Source organism: Buteo buteo, chromosome 20 (assembly GCF_964188355.1).
Source record: "Buteo buteo chromosome 20, bButBut1.hap1.1, whole genome shotgun sequence".
NCBI classification, from domain to species: Eukaryota; Metazoa; Chordata; class Aves; order Accipitriformes; family Accipitridae; genus Buteo; species Buteo buteo.
The window spans coordinates 12022682-12039782 of record NC_134190.1 but is presented as its reverse complement, the minus strand read 5'-3'; the positions used below and the strand labels follow the sequence as shown (position 1 = coordinate 12039782).

At 42.6% G+C, this 17101-nt stretch overlaps 1 protein-coding gene across 11 annotated transcripts in view; it reads left to right on the top strand.

Moving 5' to 3' along the window:
• The window catches only part of RREB1 (ras responsive element binding protein 1), a 126881-nt gene that overhangs the window by 55729 nt on the left and 54051 nt on the right, over window positions 1-17101 (top strand). For all 11 annotated transcript variants that reach the window (XM_075052124.1, XM_075052121.1, XM_075052128.1 and 8 more), the window contains 4 exons: window positions 1781-1900; window positions 3215-3417; window positions 8046-8135; window positions 9434-9597. In XM_075052124.1, the coding sequence (XP_074908225.1) occupies window positions 3304-3417; window positions 8046-8135; window positions 9434-9597 (368 nt within the window). In that variant the 5' untranslated portion in view covers window positions 1781-1900; window positions 3215-3303. The remainder of the gene's footprint in view (window positions 1-1780; window positions 1901-3214; window positions 3418-8045; window positions 8136-9433; window positions 9598-17101) is intronic.

Here is a 17101-nt window from a genome sequence, read left to right as displayed (position 1 = left end):
ACAGCAAGCAACTTAGAAGATTTAGGTCAAAAATAACTCTTTTGTGCTTATTCTATTCAAAATTAAGTCAGGTACCACACAAGTGGTTAAAAAAAGATCAAGAGAGAAAAACCCCAAAACTGTGTTGCTCTTGAATGAGATGGTCCTTTTTTAAAAATGGAATAACAGCAAAATTAAAACAGTTAAGGACAAACAAAATAAAGACAAACAAATAAACAGCTCCCATAATTACTGGAGAAAATACAGAAGGGTGGGTGCTTGACCTCACCTTGGATCAAGAAATCCCTGTGTTGCAGAGACCACTAGTGTTTTCTTAGCAGAAAAGTACAAAAGTGACTAGGGAAGATTTACCTTGAATTGTTCAGGATAGCACAAACATCGTCTTTTTGTCTGTTTCTGAATATGCATATTGAAAACAGTGTTTGTTAAGAAGTTGGTGTTATCCAGAGCCTTAGACAGTGGGCTTAGTTGAGTCCTAGGTTTTGTCTCTAGACTGCGCTGGCTCTCTATGTCAAATTATTTGTGTGCTGCTCCTAAGAGGGTCAGCAGTTAAACGTAGCAGTTGAATCTGCTGCTTTGGCTGGCATTGTGTGAAATGAGGAACTGCTTGACCCAGGTTGGGCCCTTTCTCTTTGCCTTTTCTTGTGCGCTCTAAAATATCAGTAGTTGGGATAACGTAGTCATTTATTGTTTGCAGATGCTGTTCAAACAGCATTTGAACATGTGTTATGTGACTGATTTGCATGTCAACCTTGAGAATGTATTTTTTTAAAAGGAAGAAACCCTGTTGAGTTAAGCACAGTCTGAGGCCGATGGTCTCTGCTTTCTGAAAAAAGGAAAACCTGTATTAAGTTTGCTGGATGCAATTGGTAAATCTTAGATGAGATGAAATGTCCACAGTGTGTTCGTTTCCATAATGAAATAAGTATTTTGCTTGTAAGGTTATAAAGGTGTATTTCTCCATGAAAAATGTATCAGTAGTTTTCCATATTACAAATAACCTTTTCCAGAGGCTATTGCCATGGGTGCTGTGGGCAGAGAACTCCTCTCATGCGTCGATCATTCCTCGTCACCTCTAAAAATGATGTTTAACTGCCCTGTCATTCTCCAGCCAGAAGAGGCATCCTTCCTGAAACCCCAGCGATAGCATGATAAGTTTGTGGTTTCAGAAAGGGGTGTGGAGAAATTCTGTCGGCACATACGACGGTTGCTTGTGCCTTCAGCTCATCTGGAAACCTTGGGCAGTGAGTGTGAGGAATGTGCCAAATGGTCCCAGAAACCTCAGTAGTCATTTCACCACTGCTAGAAGGAAGAAAAAGGTCACTATGAATTCATGTATTGGAGTAAATGTTAATCCTCCAAGAAGAGAAGGGGGGAGGAGTGTGTGTATGAAATTGAATACTTAAATTCTCTAGCTGCAGAATATTATTCCAACTTCTTAACCAAATGTGATGACCTCAGTGATACGCTAACTTGCTCTCTCCTCTCCCTCCTCTTGTTTTTTACTGGCTGAATACTGGGGACCAAGCTGGTAAGGGTTTCCTCTCTTTGTTTGCCCAGGTTTCGCCACTGGCAAAGGCAGCAGCATCCCCCAGCCCAGTGCCCAGCCACTCGTGGGAGTGGGCGCTTGACTGAGCTGGCGCTGTTCATGTGCTTCTGTCATCAGACCTATGTACCAGTCAGGGGAGCCCTCAAGCTAAAGGACTGTAGTCTTTATTTTGCTAAAATGACTTCCAGAAAAACTTACTCCCTTTCTCTTTTTCCCTTCTCCCTAATGTAGTGCTAGAGGGTGCTGCTGAAGAAGAGGCTGAAGAGCCAGACGCTACTATACATACTACACTAAGTGAGGAGACCAGCAACCAAGAAGAGAGCCACAGTCAATCAGGGGATAAAAATGAAGGTAACTGCTTTGACTAGCTCTGTGTGACTCTAGGGCATTAATAGGCTTGTAGAAACATTTCTTACACATCCATACCCCTTATCTGTGTGAAGACTATAAGATACCTTGAGCAGAAGCACTGGTGCATACATTTCTTTCCCCATCCCTAATCTGTATTTGTCTGACAAGTATAAAATAGGTTGAGCAGAAGCATGGGCACATAAATACTTGACTACCACTGTAGGCTTCCAAACTAAGATTTTCTTGGCTCCCAGTAACTTGGCACCACATTACTTAGCCTCAAAAAAACACCTGTTTATAATGCTCAAACTTATCTTCCAAAGACAGTATTATGCAGAGATCAAATGTTCACAGACAGACATGTTCCTCCCTGTTCACCCTCACATCCTCTTGTGTCACACATTAAGATTCAGTGCTCTCCACCAGAGGTGACAGAGCAATAGACTTGCAGGGTGTTCCTGTTTGGGAGACTTATTTGGGGAGAAAGGAGTGTTTAGTTTGAAAGCATTTTCCTTTTCAGACTTGTAAAAAGGAACATGGAAGCCTTACCTATGTGTTTGACATGGTATGTTGAGAAACCAGAGATGAGATTTTAGGTGTGTTTTGAATTTGGTGTCTGAGACAGGAGCATCCCTGCTACGTACAGAATGTGATGGAGAAGTCTGAATCTGAACAGCTTTAGCTGTGGCATTAGTTGTGGGTGTAACACATATGCTCCATGGACTAATACAGCTTGGTAGACCAAAAAGAAAAAAAATCTACGTAGATGCCAGCTGTGGCAGTAAAGAGGCATTTGGGGGGATTTGGGGTTTTGTTTTGGTTGGATTTTTACTAATTTAGCGTACTCCATATACAGAGCTGGCTTAAGCTATGCTAGAAAGAGAACCCAGTACCCTACACTGTGTTACTAATGCCTTAATTGTGCAGTTCTGCTCAAAACACGTGCGTGCTTGAATGATTGTGCTTGCCAGAGCGTGCATTCATCAGTACTGCGCTACTAGTTCATGGTGAGCAGAAGGTACCACGAATAACACCATTTTATAGCAAGAGAGTTTAAGGTAAATCACTCTATAAGCCAAATACCGAATTAAGGTTGAAAATGAAGATAACGTGAATGTCCTATGAGAAGAAATGTACACTTTGTCCTGTGTGTTCCAATATGAGAAACTTTTCCTGTTACAGGAACTCAGTTATTATGGGCTCCATGATGATCCAGCAGAGTGTGAAGCGAGTTACAGGCAGCTGAAAATACTGTGGTATTTTATTTTTTAGATGGCCTAGCAACTCCTATGTATGTTTTTGTTTTCATTCCAGAGAAGCAGCTGGAAAGCTTAAACAGCTACAAGGTATCACCAAGTTCACCAAACAGTTTGGACGGAGCAGACTTGTCCTCCATTGACGCCATGATGTCAGCAGTGATGAATGTGGGGAAGATTGCTGAAAATGGCGGGAACTCTCAAAATGTCAAATCCCCCTCAAAGTCTCCTGCACCAAATCGGATTGGCAGGAGGAACCAGGTATGTAAACCCGAATGCAGGGAGGGCAAAGGGGAGACAAGTAGCTGCATGGGAAGTGATAAGACATAATTATGTTTCTTTGATTGTTTTGCCCTTTTTTCCCTCAGCGGGTAGTTCTTGCCTCCGCCATTGCTCCTCCATGTATGTTTTCTGGTGGCTCTCCAGAACATAACTTTAGAAAACTGAATTGAAGGTGTCCACTTGCTTGGATTCACACATAAAACATTTGAGCACGAGCTCTGATGCCGTGCAGTGGTGACCTGGTCTAGCAGATGCCACTAGCAGTGGCAAAGCCCCCTAAGAATTGCTGCTTCTTCCCTGCTGCATCCTTTCTCCAGGCTCTTGCATTCACCTAATCTGTTGGGGGACCAGTTCATTTCATGAAACTAGGAGAAAAGAAATAGCTCAGAGAGGAGCAGAGCGGTGTGGCAGGGGGCTTGGCTTGGTCACCGTCTGGGACCCTTCATGAGGTGTGTGGCTCTCCTCAGGGAAGATCCAAGTGATTAAAGGTGGTGCTAGAACGAAACAACCATCAGGATGCTCAGTTCACATGTATGTAGTGTAGGGTGCCCTTACTTCATTGTTATTAAAACTATGAAGAGCTATTGCAGAATGCTTTGTACAAATCTTGCAGAGCAAATATATGTAGCTTCTATAAGTTTTTTCCATTTACCAGTTGATGGCACCAGTTGATAGCAATATTGATCTAAACAAATGAGAGAGGTCTATCAGTTAAAGCTCTTCTTTTTTATATCTGTGTCTTTCTCCCGCTGGGCCAAGTCCTACCAATGAAGGTGCTGCAGAACATCAAGAAATGCCCCAGATCCCTGTGTCCATTTGACTTTAGAGCTTGTGGTGAAGCACAGAGAATTTGTAGATGAATTAAGATGTAACAGGGACCAGAAAGGTTGAGAGGCATGACTCATGTGATGTTCCTATAGTAGTTTATTAATAGCTTGCCGAGTAGCTGCCTAGTTGACAGACTTATGACTTGTCTTGGATTTTTTTGCTTGAAAGGAGTTAAAAGCCATTAGCTATAAAGGAATGTTCTTAAATGAAGAGTCTGGGGAGTAGACGGGCAATTGTGTTTGTGGGATTGTATAGTCTAGCACCTGGCTTTAAGGTTTCTTTGCAGTCTTCCCGCTTAGGGGCTTCCCTCGTTCCTTGATTTCATCGTGTGAAGTGAGGCACTGGAGTTCAGACTGGTCTCAGTGGCAGTGCTATTACACAACTGTCCGCTGGTACACCATGTGGTTTGGCTTCAGGGAAGTTTATTAGCGTTAGTGACCTTTATTCCACCTGATATTCCGATGGGCATCGAATCAAAGGAAGCTCGAGAGTAAATGTGACAGGATTAAGAGGGATTCTTACAGCATAAAAATAAACAAATACATTGAAAACATAGTAAATAGCCTGTTTGTTTTTAGCCTGAAAGATTGTTATCGCCAGAGGGGCAGATGGCTACATTACTGGGAATACAGAAGTGAGATGTGAAATATTAAGTGGGTATCAATCTGGTTAGCAACTTGTAATACAGTGAATTTCCACTTTCAGCAAGCAGAATGAAAGCACTGAATTGTTGCAGTGCGTAGCAGCACACAGATCTCAGATTCTGGTTGGAATGTGCCCCTTATTATAATTTCAAGGATAATAACAGTTAGCTAGTTTTCTGGGTCTGATTGCTGTTTCCCATGAGTTGGCAGTGCAACATTTTGCCCTGAACCTTTGTCCCAAAGTCTATGGTTCTCTTTATAAAGCTGACTTTATCTTGGCTCTAGTCTACCCATAGTCTAATAAACATGTTCTCACATCAACCTGCATCCATTTTAGCTTCTCATTTGGTTTGCTTTTGAAGAAAATAAAAAGTGTGACAAAGGTGTTTTTTTGAGCTGGAGAAAAACAAATAGACCTAATGCACAACTCCAAAAGCATTTCCTATCAGTTGAATGCAGAGCAGTTGTGCCAGGTTGACTTACTAAAGGAAAAGTAGCTAACAAATTAGCTGCTAATTTTATCTTTCAGTTCAGGAAGTGTGTTTTCACCAGCCTGGCTCTGGTGAGGTAGCCGAGTGCTATGTTTTAAATTTTGAGTGGAGGTGCTTTTACAGTAGGGATGCTAGTTCTTTGGTCTGGATTGGGTCAGTCAACAGCATTCCTGTTCTAGCTACCCTGGATTTGCTTGAGCTGTGTTACGGTATGTGGCATGTACCCTGTGTGACCACTGGAGAAAGTTTGGGTTTTAGTTAATAATAAACCCCAGATTCAATACTAATCAGCTCTGGCTGAGCTATAGTGTGTTTCTGATCTTTGCTTCAAGGTGAACCAGTAATTACTCTATCTTGTGCTAATTTGCTGATTCGAAGAGCAGGCAGTCTGGAAAGCAGGCTTTGAAACAATCAAGTGCATCATGTAGAACTGCAGCACTTGGGGCGGGGGTGTGTGTGTGTGTGTGTGTGTGCAAAAAAAAAGTAGTAGGTTGATAATTTCACAGAAATACCCTGGGGATTAAACACCGTCTAAACTGTCAGCACAGCTGCAGGGATTTTCCTCACGGCACAGTGTGTTTGTTCTCTGTCCTGAGCCAACTTTAACAGGGCTGCAGTATAATTGGAGCTGAACATTACTCCACAGACAGATTGCATATAGTAAAATTAAAGTTGTATAAGTAGGATGGAATGAGCTTGTGCGAATTATATGTTCGTATATAACAATGGGGGGGCACTGGGATAATGCCTTTTTATTTTCTTGGAGTGTTCAGACTTCGTAATGGCAGCCTTTCTTGCTTGCTTTCTAATGTTTTGCGAGTAATAGTGTGTTAGGTCTTGGCCTGTGTGCGTGACCTACAGTGATTACCCTTAGGATGGAGAGCCCTGAAATACAGTTAGAAAAAGATGTACAAGAGAAACAGTAGGGAGGAGTGGGAGAACCTAATCGTTGCAGTCCTGGTCCTTTTAGAAGTGAAGTCACGAGTTCTGTTTACTTCAGGCAAAATGGGAAAATAGCTCTTCATCCATGTCCACAGGTCACTGAAGTTAATAGAAAACTATCATGGCCCTATTTTTGAAAACACTGTTAGATTTTAATAGGATACTCTCTAGAATGGTTCCCCAAATCATGTAGGAGGGGATATTGCTTTATTGGGACTTAAAAAAAACTTTTTCTAACCCTGTGTCAGCATCTTCCCTCCTAACATGCCAGAGAATTTGTCACAGAGACTTGGGTTAGTCATTCTCAGTGTTCTCCACAAATGCTTGTGTCTGACAACCTGCAAATGGTTGCTTCTGAGTTGATGAATTTTGGGATGGCGGTGGGGGAAAAGAGTTGTGGGGAGAGAGGAGATGCACAGATACACTCACACCTATCAACTCCCTTCCAAGGAAAGAGCTGCTGAGGGCGGGTTTTCTTTTCTGCTTGTTTTCATGGTTTTACTAATGATACTTAAAATAGCCAGCAGAGAGGTTCAGTAGAACACGTCCTTTTGGCATAAATATTATGCTTTCCCGTTGGTCATGCAGAGATGGTTTTTATACTGTGTTGTCATCAGAAGTGTAGGTAACAGGCGGTGGATCTATCTAGCTGGTGAAGATTTGCATCATTTCACAGAAAACTGAGGTTTAATATTTGGTGCCAGACCACCTTCCTTTTAATAATACAGGCATTGGTGCAGAAGCCGCGCCTGGGCTTCTTAGTGAGGTGGTGAAAATACCCTTTATGTCATGCAGTAGCCATCCTTGCGGACAATTCAGGCAAACGCCTTTGGTTCCTGCAAGAGTGCCATTTCATCTTTGGCTGAGAGTGGCAGCTTTGCTCAGTGTCTCAAGGGCATACTTAAATCAGGCTGAGCTCTCTGGTCGGCTTCATTGTTTGTGCTCGTGGTTTGACCATGGTTACTCCTGATTCTCACCTGGGTGGAGAATAACCGGGTTCATAATGTGTTCTTTTTGAGTCACGTACACTCCTGCATTGTCACCTCTTTTTCGCTATGATCTCATCAGATCTTGCAAGCTTGAGAAGGGTTGGGCCTGGCCAGTGTGCCTGAATGGGATGCTTCCAGGAGAAACACAGGATGCTAAGGGAAATGGTGCTGGTGATTCAGTAAACGCCACTCTTCCTTCTGAGTCAGCCATGGAGCAGAACATACAGCTCCTAGAAAAGGGCACTGAGCTAATGCCTTGCCATCAAGATGGGGTGGAAAACCTGAAGTCCGACGACTTGTGCTTATTAAAGATCTTTTGGGAAGATTAGTGGCATTTGCCCACATACTCTGGCAGTGTTCCAGGAATTACTTTCTGCTCACCTAAATTGCTCCTGGCAGTTTGAGCTGGTCGCAATAATTGCCTTCACTTCCCGTCCTAAACTGCTACTGCTGAGTATCTGTGTGCTGTTAAAACAGCTGCTGTACCTCTGTGGTAGTTGAAATGGCCCCTATTTATAAATTCAGAAGTTTCTGAAACTTCCCTGAGGGATCTATCAGGATGATAAATGTACATGTGCAAGTTGTTCTGTTAGCAGTGGCCTTTTGTACTTAGGATGGATTGTATTTTTTCCATCCCCAGCAGTAACAGCTTTAGAGTTCTTTTATATCGATATTCCTTCTGATTTTTTTGTTTTGTTTTGTTTTATTCACAGGAAACAAAAGAAGAGAAGTCTTCCTATACCTGTCCTCTGTGTGAAAAGATTTGCACTACACAGCATCAGCTAACTATGCACATTCGTCAGGTATGCAGAGTACCAGCTCTTACTTTTATTAAGAGTGTCTGGTTTGCTAGGGTGCATTTTGCAGTGGTGAAAAACAATTCCATGTGCAAACCAGAAATGTTTCCTTTATATCTTTATTTAATTGTTTTGCTTTTATTTTAGCCTTCCCCTTGTAATTTCTTTTAAAAAAATCCCCACAAACCCAACACAGAGGTGGGTAATTTTCCTCCTGTTCTTCCCCAACACTCCCCTCCACCAGTGGCTCAAACAAGGATGTATGTTCTGTTCTGCATAGCTTAAGGTATCCCAAGGATCCAGAAATCCACTTCCATCATGAGGCATAAGTCCTCATGTTATCCTGTTTGAGTACAGATCTCTTTACTGGTCATGCAAATTAAGCAGCAGGAAGACAGAAGTATAGAAATTTTGGGAGGCAGAATTAAAAATACACTTTTTTAGTGGACAATGCACTTTTGTGTCAGCTACAGGCCTCTTCTTGCTCCTCTTGAAATATATGCATGCTTTATAAGGAGGTTTGGCCTTCTCTATGTCAGAAGCTTCTGCTTTGGATGCTAAGGTTGTGGTTCACCACTGTGAGTCCACTAGATACTTGTTACTTCAGTTTTCCCTCCTGTACTGTAACTCTTAGTTAATTTTTTTTTCTTACTCTCCTGACGGCTTTTTTTTTGGTACGTGAAGAAGTCTTCAAGTCACTGAATGCAATTAAGAAAGAGTGGTACATATAGCACAGTTGCTAATGGCCATATTTTGGCCCTGTAATACATTCTTACAGCCATAGAAGTCTGCATGTGCACTCAGCAGTTTACTTCGGGATTTTTACTACACAGTCAGTTTGAAATTAATATCTTTAAAGAGTATTTGGTTTTAAGTGTCCTTCTTGTGCCATGAAGTTCGTAATTACATCCTCTTTCTATTTTCCCCCTTACCACTCACCCAACCCCAAACCACTGCACAGCTTAAAATGTCCCAAGGTACCGTTTGTCTGATGGGTTGTTGCTGACTCCCTTTGTATCCTCTTCTGCTGCACACCCAGCAGAAATGCTGCATGTGGCAGGCATTGCAGGCTGAATGAAACAGCTACTTGTGCTGGTGCATTAAGGAGTTAAAAATGAAGGGTGGGGGTGGAGTTGAGGGGGGAGGGCTGGGGAGGAGAGGTATATACAAGGCACACCTTAATATAAGGTATTGTGCCGAGTGGCTCTTTAAAGCTGCTTTTAAGATGTTTATGGTTCTCGCTAATATTTGACTGGCACCTAAGAAGGGGCATTCAATGAAAAAAAAATCATTGCTTTCTCTAGCATAACACTGACACTGGAGGGACAGACCATTCCTGCAGCATCTGTGGAAAGTCTCTGAGCTCAGCGAGCTCCCTTGATCGCCACATGCTGGTGCACTCAGGTGAAAGGCCTTATAAATGTTCAGTATGTGGACAGTCCTTCACCACCAATGGAAACATGCACAGGTGAGTGCTGATCATGACCCAGGAGTTTGGAAAGCGTTACAGGATAGAGGGCTGTTTTGTTTCCTTGGAAGGACTTGCAAGCTGACTAAAGACACTTACTTGGGCAGAAAATGTGGACTATCTGTGATCTACAAGTATGGCATGACACACATACACACTGCAACTACTAGGATGCTTAGGTTTTGGGAGGAAGTCAGAGCTGTAAAAGGTCTTCTAGCTCTGTTCACATGTTATCAAGAGTTGTTACAGATATAAAGAAGTATTGCTTTTTTGGTTTTATTAGTATTATTATTTTGACAAATGGGATGAATTTTTCTCAGGTGACAAAAATATATAGCCAAGCTGTACAGAAGCTTCTAATTTTGTAGCTTCAGAGTCATGGATGCAAGTAGTTGTATTAGAACATCTTTGGTGGTGTTGTATGTTATGTAGTAGGTATCCAAGTGCCATCGTGAAGATGCCTCTTTGGAATAATTGATCTTGTTTTTAAATACATACATCACTACTTGCTTGTGCTGTAGACCACTTACTGCACTATAGATCCAGGAAATTCTCTGTAACCTAAGTTGCCAAACATTTCATGTAGTTTCCTTCGTAGGGATGTAGCAATATGTACAGTTGTCAACTGGGGAAACAAAATGTTAAATCACATGGATATTTCTTCCCTTCTCTCATCCCCCGATTCAGTATTCATTTATTTGCATGGGTGGAACACCTCAGAGCTGAATTCCCACATAGCTTTAGTCCCCATATCAAAGAGTTTACAACCTACAAAGAAACTGCAAGACAGGTGGGGGAAAGGAATATAGCTTATAAGCAAAATGACAAGAGTGATGGTTACAGACTGGTTCTGTGTGGGAGGGAAGAGATCTTGTTTCCTCGACTATTACCAGTCAAGCAGTGTGCTATAGGTGGAATGAAAGGGGTGATTTTGGTGACAAGAGGAAAGATAACGTAATGCCGGACAAAGGACGCAGTAGCTGCTTGCAGCTTTACCTTTTCTCTGTCGCATTGTCCAGGTTAAACAGTTGTGTGAAAACAGAGGGTAAATGCAGTTTTGTAATTCCATATTTCTTTAACTTATACTTGATTGGATTTGGGGAGTGTTGGACAGAGAGGTGTAAAATGAGAAGGGAAAGACACAAAGACATTCAGAGGAGATACTGGCCTTGGGCACTGAATAAATCACACGTCTGACTCATCTGACCAGAGGTGTTACGAGCCACATGTTTGCCAGGCCGGGTCATTACTCTGTCTGCTGTGAGGGAGGCAGGGCAGCTGCTGAGTTGCTGCTGATGCCACTGTCAGCATCCAAGGGTGAATTTCAGTGCTGGGACTCTGGGGTGGTCAGACACTTGTGTCCAGGTCCTCAGCCCAGGCTGCTTGCTGAAGGACTGCTGCAGGGTTTGTTTGGCTTTTTGCTCACTAGGTATCTCCTCGTCCTCTCCCACAAGCAGGAGAGGGAGGCTTCCCCCGAGACTTGACTCCAGGCCTACCAGATATTGATGTAGTCACCTTTGCTTATGTGGGTTTCCCCATATAGCAACTCTTAACCGTGCTTTAGTAACAAATTTTCCAGAATTGCCAGGCTTGGTGACTTGCCCAAAAGAAGTAAGTACAGATCAGAACCTTCTGATGAGAAGGTTGTTTTAAGTTTTTCTCTTAACAAGATGTTGCTGAAGTTACCAGGATGGAATGCTGTATTTACTGACTGCACTAAGAAGGACCTAAGTTCACGCAAGGAAAAATCTTCCTATTAAAAGTTCTTTCCATCTAATAGATTCCTGTCTGCTCTGTAAAACTCCTTGTGTAGGCCCTCACCGCAGTAGCTCGGTGGGAGATTGCAGAAACCTGTTACTGAGCTTGGTAGCACTGCAACAGGTGACACCAGACCTGTGACAGGCAACATCCTGAGCACACTGGAACAGGCTAGTTCTGCTAAAGGAGAGTTGTGCTTGGCAGGACTGCATCACCAATTTTTTGTAGTGAATAGCCTTTTCATGTTGCTATAACAGACTGTAATAGTGAATCCTGTTGCTGAAGTGGAAAGCATGAATGTGCAAGTAGGCAGATGAAGTTAAATGCAAACTGAAATGAAATTTGTTATCTGGTGCTATGACACAGTCACAAGGAAGATGTTCATTTTGCCCACCAGGTACCTCCTTCCAAAACAGGTATTTCTAGTCTTAAGATGGTGTGAAGTAAATTCTTTCATAGGCATCTCAAACTAAGCTGTTGCATCAGGTCCAACGGTCTGCTGGTGCTGTGGCTGAATGACTCTCACATCGCATCAAAACTGCTTCTGTCTGAGGATCCCGGAACAAGGACCTGCTTGCCAGGTCCTGCCTTGTGTGCAAATCCCGCAGGCCTTGCCTGCGGTGGTGCCGTGTCTGTTCTTCCGCACCAGCTGGATGATAATACAAGTCCATCTTTCTCTGCTTTTGCACACAGTTCCTTTATTGTTCGCTATTTTTGTGCCATGGTATCGAAGTAGTGACAGATACATGCCCAAACCAGCAAAGAATAAGATTTCTAATGTGCCCCTGGTAACCAGCATGGTGGTATCCCTGGAGCATCGCACAGAGTTTGGGATCAGAGAAAGAAGTTGTTGGCTTTAGCAGAAAGTTGTGAATGTGCTGCTAATGAGTGAACATAGCTTGTGAAGGTCCTAAAGGAGCCTCCCCAAGTATTACTGCATTTACATCAAATAAGCTTGGTGCACGAGAGAGGAGTGAGGGAGAAGTTAATCTGCCAGTATCTGAACAGAGGGAAGAAATGTATAGGCACATACATCCTCTCTTCACTTTCTCTCCCTCTGCCTTGTTCTGGCTCTTACTTAACTGTCTGTACTTTTTTTTTAATCCAGACTTTTAAAAGACCTTTTAGGGGAAAAAGTCCAACAAAATGGTTTTGTCAAGGGAAATACTGTGCCACAGGAGTGCTTATTACTGTTCCGGCCGAGGATTAAATTTCTGATCCATTTTTCCACCTCATAGCAGCCAGGTCATTAGACATTCAGCTGAGTAGAGGAGGGAAGGAGTTTTGGTTGCTTTTCTGGGTTAGAAATATCAGTGTTGGTACACTCTCAAGTGTCTGTCTTCTCCATAGAAAGCCCCTCACTTTATTAAGTGAAGAGAGGAAGAGACCCTCCAGAGCTCTTACTTGCTGTTCTTTTGCCTGTGGGCAATAGCCAGATATTTTTTTTGCAATAGCCAGATATTTTGTGGAGTGGGAACACTCTTTTCTGCCCATCTCTTCTCTGGGTAAGTCTAGTTGTATTGGGGTGTTGTGTGTACTCTTTACCTGTTAAACTGATGCTGCCCTCCCTGACTCCCACAATTCTGACTGTCATGCAACACTTCATTTGTAAATGAGTCATAGCCTCTCACATAAAGTCCAGTTTCTTTTTGTTCTTCTTGGCTCCTTGACAACAAGTCAAGCTGAATGGGCACAGCAGACAGGGGTGGAGGGGGAAGGTTCTCTTGTGCAGCAACATTCAGAGAAAGAGGTTAAAACCTGCTTCCTTTTCTGACCAGGGTGAGTCTCGGCCAGGATTTTCAACAGGGAACCGTGAGCGCAGGACACCTCAGAAAGCTCTCTTACAGCTGCCAGACTGCTCAGGAGTGGCATGAGCCTCCTGTGGGGACAGTCGCTGTTGGAGAGAGCAAAGGTCTCTGCAGAGTGCTCAATGTCCAGTGCGAAAAGCTGATTTTCTCTTTCTGAATGTACCGTCAAGCTAACTGTCTCCATATCAGCGTTGCTCCTACTGTTTGAGGGGGGTTGTTGCAATCTGGTACGATAACTGGGAGATCCATCAGTGTCTGCTATCAGCAACAGGAATTGCTCTGGAGGAGGAGAGCTGGAGACAATGTTGAGTTTTTTACGGAGTTTTCTGTTTGACCAGTACTGGAAAGAGCAAGTCTTCTTGGAAGTAGCAAGCCTTCTAGCATCAGGGACTGATCTGGGGGTTTGGTGTGTTGTTTTCTTGGGGCTTTTTAGGAATTTGGAGGAAGGAGTTAGATCATGGTAATTTTGAGTTCAAAATTCCTGTAACTGGAATGGCACTGTGATGATCAGTACATAAGAAAATCTGCAATTTAGGACAGACTGATCCTCACACGTTCACGCTAGAGACACAGACACTGTGGCTTTCTCTTGGACACAGTAGTTTAAAGTTGAATATTCTCAGATCTCCAACAGGACCATAAACTATATGGAAAGAGAGGGTGTGTGTGTATAAGGAGTTTTCTGTAGCTCTGAAAAAGCTGGGGATTTCCAAAGTAGTGTCTCCAATCAATAAATTGCAATTACTAAAGGCTTTCCATCTGTACTGTCATGGTAGCTCCCTGGGGAGTTTGTCTATGAATAGTGCCAACTCTGAGGAGCCCTTCTGGGTCTAGGCTCTGCCCCCAAATAGGAGGTTGCAAGCCTCTTATTCCATCTCCACCACTGCATCTCCCCAAAATGCAGACAGAGGAGTTAGGCTGCTGCTGTGAGTTTTAGTGGTGGTAGTGGTTTTTAACCTTTAGCAAGGGACCTTGAGGTAGAGAAAAGACTTTGCTTGACTTACTGTGTTGCATTCCAGTAGAACATGCATCAGGCTTCAGGGGGAAGGGCGATGCCTCCACTTGCTCCAAAAGGGTTTCCTTCAGGGGTAGGAGACTTTGCCAACAGCTCCTTTTCCATTTCTGTGACTGAGGATGTTCTCTGCCTATCACTTTAAAATCACATTTTCCTCCCTGCCAAAGACATGCTTTCCATGCAACTTGAAAATGTTAATAGGATATAAATGCCAGAAGGGAGGCGAGAGATGACCTTCCTGCCAGTTTCCAGTGGGTAGCTATTAAAGTCTCTGTGGCAAGTCTGAAAAGGCTAAAGGGATAATATATGTATTGCAGCCACAGCTTCCCCAGTTTGGTAAATGAAGCTGCAGTATCCATGGCTGATGTTCACCAGGCTGTCCATATTAGTACGGTAATGCAAACCTACTGAAGTGTTTCATATGAAACCAAAAGGTCGCAGGTATCTACCTTCTTTCTCTCCTTCCGCTTCTTACTCCATACTGAGCAAAATTCTTCATAATGGCTTTTTATTTACATCCTACATAGGTACTTGTAGGCTGTTTATGCACCATCTCAGAAACAGGTCTCAAAGTTTGGGGAATTTATTTTTTTTTGGCACACGCGAAACACCACATGCAACAACCACATGCAGAAGTCTTTGAAACTCAAATTGGAAGATCTGGATCGCAGAAGCTATGCTTTGAAGCATGCTTACAAAGGGTCCTATCAAAGAAGGTATTTCTTCTTTTAATTAAGAAGGCACTTTCATTCTCAATCTTATTTTCAGTGCTAGATAATTTCCCCAAACTTCTCTTTTTAATGTGATGTGGAGAGACAAACAGCTGTTTTTGTTATCAGGGTATGGTACTATTCTGATGTTCATATTCAGTCTTTTTTAAACAACCCTTTATGTGTGTGTATATGTTGCTAAATGAGTTTTTTGAGAAAGAAAAAATGTGTGCGCTGGAGGGTAACCTGTGAATTTTGATGTTTTAGTAAGCCATCTTCACTGGCAAATGAAGAGCGTCTGCTTGGTGAAGATTGTAATGTACTGGTTGGAAGATGAGTGTCGGATCCTGATAAAGGCACAGGGGTTGAGATGCATATACTTTAATGATTTCCTCACTCTCTTTAACATGGGTCTGTGCTTCATGGGCAGGCATGCGTACAGGCTGCCTTTGACTTTGCAAATAACCAATAGGCAGAGTGTCCTCAAGATCTGCCTGAATCCATCCTTTCCCTGCATTCCACCTGTGCCTTGCTCCTGTGTTATTTATGGCATTGGCCTGCTTCCAGTACACTGTGTGTGCTTTGTAGGGTGCAGTGCAATAACAATGCCCAGCCTCTAAGTACAAATAGGATCTCTGCAGTCTAGCACGTGCAGTCTGGCATTTGTTTAAGATGGGAGTTTTTGGAGGCAGAGCATAGCCAAATGTGATGATCAGCTTTTTTTTTTCCAGAAGACGAGAGGAACAAAACCATGCCTTATTACAACATGGTTTGGTTTCTGGTGGTTTGCAAAGATGGCCAAGTGGAAATTTGGTGTTAAATGTTGTGTGGCTTTGAAAAACTGAACATATAAGAACTTGAAGCTAAAAACAAATAGCCAAGGAACTCATGATGCTGAAAATGATTGACACTTCGCACGTGTGAAAAGGCCCTCTTTTATTGTCTTGCACAATAGAAATCTCTCTTTGGTCATCTCCTAAGGAGCTTTTATTTCAATGTAATAATTGGTAGACAGTGCTCTTAAATATGAAGAAGCAGGCTGTATTACAGGCTTTCAGATCCATTCCTTATACGTGGGGGATGGTTTAACCACTGTCAGCATCCTTGTGAAAGATAAGCTTCAGCAAATGCAAGTGCCCTAATCCTTGAGCAGGGATAGCAAACACAAAAGACTAATTTCTGCTTCTACTAACTGATGACTGTGGTTGTAGGAGACAGGTGAGATGTGATAGCTGTTTTGGTTTTCTCTGCAATTAAAAAATGTTTCTTACATTTTGCTAATACATTTTGTAAATAAGGATGGGGAAACAGGCAGAGGGAAGTTTTTTTGTTCTCTGTCCTGTCAGCAGATATATCCAGAGTAAATGTTTGGTATTCTGCTGGCATCCCTATGTTTTGAAGAAGATTAAAAAAGAAAGAAAGAAAAGGTCAGACTTTTTCAACACCAGTATAGCAGTAAGCAAGTCTGTTTCTCTGTCTTTGATGAGAAGTAGAAGACGACAGTATTTTTAATGGTCCCAGGCAGAAACTTCTGTCTGTCTCACTGTTGGTGAGTAGATGGTCGTCTTTTGTAAAGACTTTATATAAACTTCTATTTAATTCACATGACGCATAAATAGGGTGCTCCAAAAAAACCCTCCTTAGATATCTTTAGCAGTAAGAGGCTCTGAAGGAGCCCTTGTGCCACAGTACCTCTGTGAGCAGTCAGAGGCGAAAGGAGATGCCATGATTTCAGACGTGTTACATGCTGCTTGTAGCCTTGGACAGTATCCCCTTTCAGTTATCATTAAAGAACAGCAAAGGAAGTTAACACAAAAACATGAACGCTGAGATCTGATTAGAATCAAGCGAAGCAAGGAAGTGCAGAGTTAAGATTTATACGCAGACCTTAATTAGCTCCATTGTTCTTGAGAACTGAAGTGTACACAATGAGGAACATTATACTTGCATCTCCAGAGCTCTTCAGTACCTCAACATAAGAAAGACTTCAGTGTGCTTTCAGTACTAGATTTTGTGTGTGTTGCCTCTGAGGAATAGCGAAGTCTGATCTTGTGCATTGTAAGGTTGTGGAATTTTATGTTTTGGATTTCTGCAGGCAAAAAAAGGGTACATGCTGCTTTCAATAAGTTTAGGTTTCTGATGTGACTGGTGCTGAGGGGAAGGTAGTCTGACGTAACTGAGTAATACCACCCTCCTCATGGGCAATAACATAA